Source organism: Triticum dicoccoides, chromosome 7A, assembly GCF_002162155.2.
Source record: "Triticum dicoccoides isolate Atlit2015 ecotype Zavitan chromosome 7A, WEW_v2.0, whole genome shotgun sequence".
In the NCBI taxonomy this organism is placed as follows: Eukaryota; Viridiplantae; Streptophyta; class Magnoliopsida; order Poales; family Poaceae; genus Triticum; species Triticum dicoccoides.
Window position 1 is genome coordinate 640421926 of NC_041392.1, and position 1995 is coordinate 640423920.

General features: G+C 49.5%; 1 protein-coding gene across 1 annotated transcript; it reads left to right on the forward strand.

The window, feature by feature from the left end:
* Positions 1 to 710: 710 nt before the first annotated feature.
* Positions 711 to 1995, forward strand: LOC119333766 (F-box protein At5g07610-like). Its single transcript, XM_037606544.1, has one exon. It carries the CDS (start codon positions 711 to 713, stop codon positions 1932 to 1934), a length of 1224 nt encoding a protein of 407 aa, XP_037462441.1. The 3' UTR covers positions 1935 to 1995.

Below are 1995 nucleotides of genomic sequence, written 5' to 3' on the forward strand. Positions count from 1 at the left end.
TAAGAATTATTTGAGCACTTGAAATAATTATAGCAATTAAATGCTCAAATTCAAATACACTATGATTTAATTCAAAAATCCAAATATGCCCGAGAAAAATGTACACCATTTTTGGCAGAGGTTTTCGCCCAATTGAAAAATGATGAACTTTTCTGAAGGGCATTTTGTGTTCATTGAAAAATATTTTAGTTGATCGTAGTATTTCAGAGGGGTGCTAGGGTTGGATCAATCCCCATTTCAAGTTTAACAACAATTTAAACATGATGCATGGATGCAGATGCAACTATTTACAAACAATTTCTAGGGTTGTGACATACCCTCTTTCCTTCGGCAGTGCCATTTGTATGTGAAAGCTCGATCCGATATTTTCTGATAGTTGATCTTTGATCTACTTAATTAAGTCAAAATCGTCGTGCAGTAGAATCTCCCAAACAACTCGCCTTCACCATTTCCTTCAGAAATCAAAATGTTAATGTCTTATTTTTTTAGAAACAAAATGTCTTGTGTTTGTATATGTAGGTCCTATTCTTCCAATTCAGTTTAGTTGTGACACGGCTGAGCCCATGTACTGGCGCTGGACGGCCCAATCTGTTAAGCCTCGGCCTTACTCCCATCGACTGGGATGGGACCTCAGACGTAGGTTTCATTCTCCGTCCCTCTAGCTCGACGGCGTCGCCGCCGTATCCTGCCGCCTCCCGCCTCCCGCCTCCATGTCCGTCCCCGCAGAGAGCTCTCACCCGGGGGAGGAAGGTCGCGCTTCTCCTCATGCCCGGTACACGAAGCAGAGCGGGACGGCGATCGACAGACTCGCCGACGATCTCCTCATCGAGATCCTCTCGCGCGTCCCCGCCAAGTCGCTCCTCCGCTTCAGGTGCGTCTCCAGCCACTGGCTGGCCCTCATCGACCACCCCGACCACCGCAAAAGGCTCCCCCAAACCCCGGCCGGCTTCTTCTACGGCAGCAACTACGAGTCGTTTCTGAAACCACCTTTCCACTTCACCAGTTTCCCGGGGAGACGCCGCCCTCCGATCGACGCGTCTTGCTCCTTCCTGCCCAACCACCGGCACATCCATCTATTGGACTGCTCCAACGGCCTCTTCCTTTGCCGCTGTTACGACGCCTCCGACGAGGGTGACGAGTTCCGTTACGTCGTGTGCAATCCCGCCACGGAGAAGTGGGTCGTGTTGCCGAGCTCCGGCAAGGCCGCCAGCGAGGTGGCCGCCGCACGTTTGTGCTTCGACCCAGCCCTGTCGCCGCATTTCCATGTGTTTGAGTTGGTCGCGGAGCAGGAGTCAGCGTTTCCCTGGGACCCTGACACCGCTGGGGTGGCAGTGTATTCTTCTGAAACCGGAGGATGGGTTTATAAGGAAGAGAGATGGAACGAACTAATTAGGCCCGCTGATCCTGGGTCAGCATTTGTTTTCCTTAATGGCTATCTGCATTTTCAGGCCAATGCTCGTTGGTTCTCCCATCATCATCTAGCTGTGGTTGACACACAGGGGGAAACATGGATGAGCTTCGGTGCCCCTGGCGGTTTGGTTGACGGTTTTATTCAGCGGTCGCAGGGCCGGTTGCATTATGCCAATTTTCAGAGAGGTGGAGATGGTGTCACTAGATTGGTAGTTTATGTTCTGGACAACTATCAAAGCAGAGAATGGATATTGAAGCACAGCGCCGAAGCTTCATACATATTTGGAGGGATAGATGCCTACCTTGAGGGTGGTTTTGATTGGATTGCGATGGATTTTGATTGGATTGCGATGGATCCGGAATGCAACACGATATTCTTCACTGCTGGGTGGGGTACCACATTCATGTGCTATAATATGGATCTTCAGCAAGTCAAAGTGATCTCCAATATTGAAGATGGCTGGCCGGCATATCTGACATACGTGCCGTTGTATGCAGAGTTACAGTCATTGCACGCTTTATAAGAAGTGGATATTCGACAGGCATTAGTTCTTTGTGTTATGGTATGTTTGTTTGAAGTGGGCT

Bases quoted from the DNA above. Each gene is read 5' to 3' on its own strand.
- LOC119333766 (XM_037606544.1), top strand. From the start codon at position 711: ATGTCCGTCCCCGCAGAGAGCTCTCACCCGGGGGAGGAAGGTCGCGCT.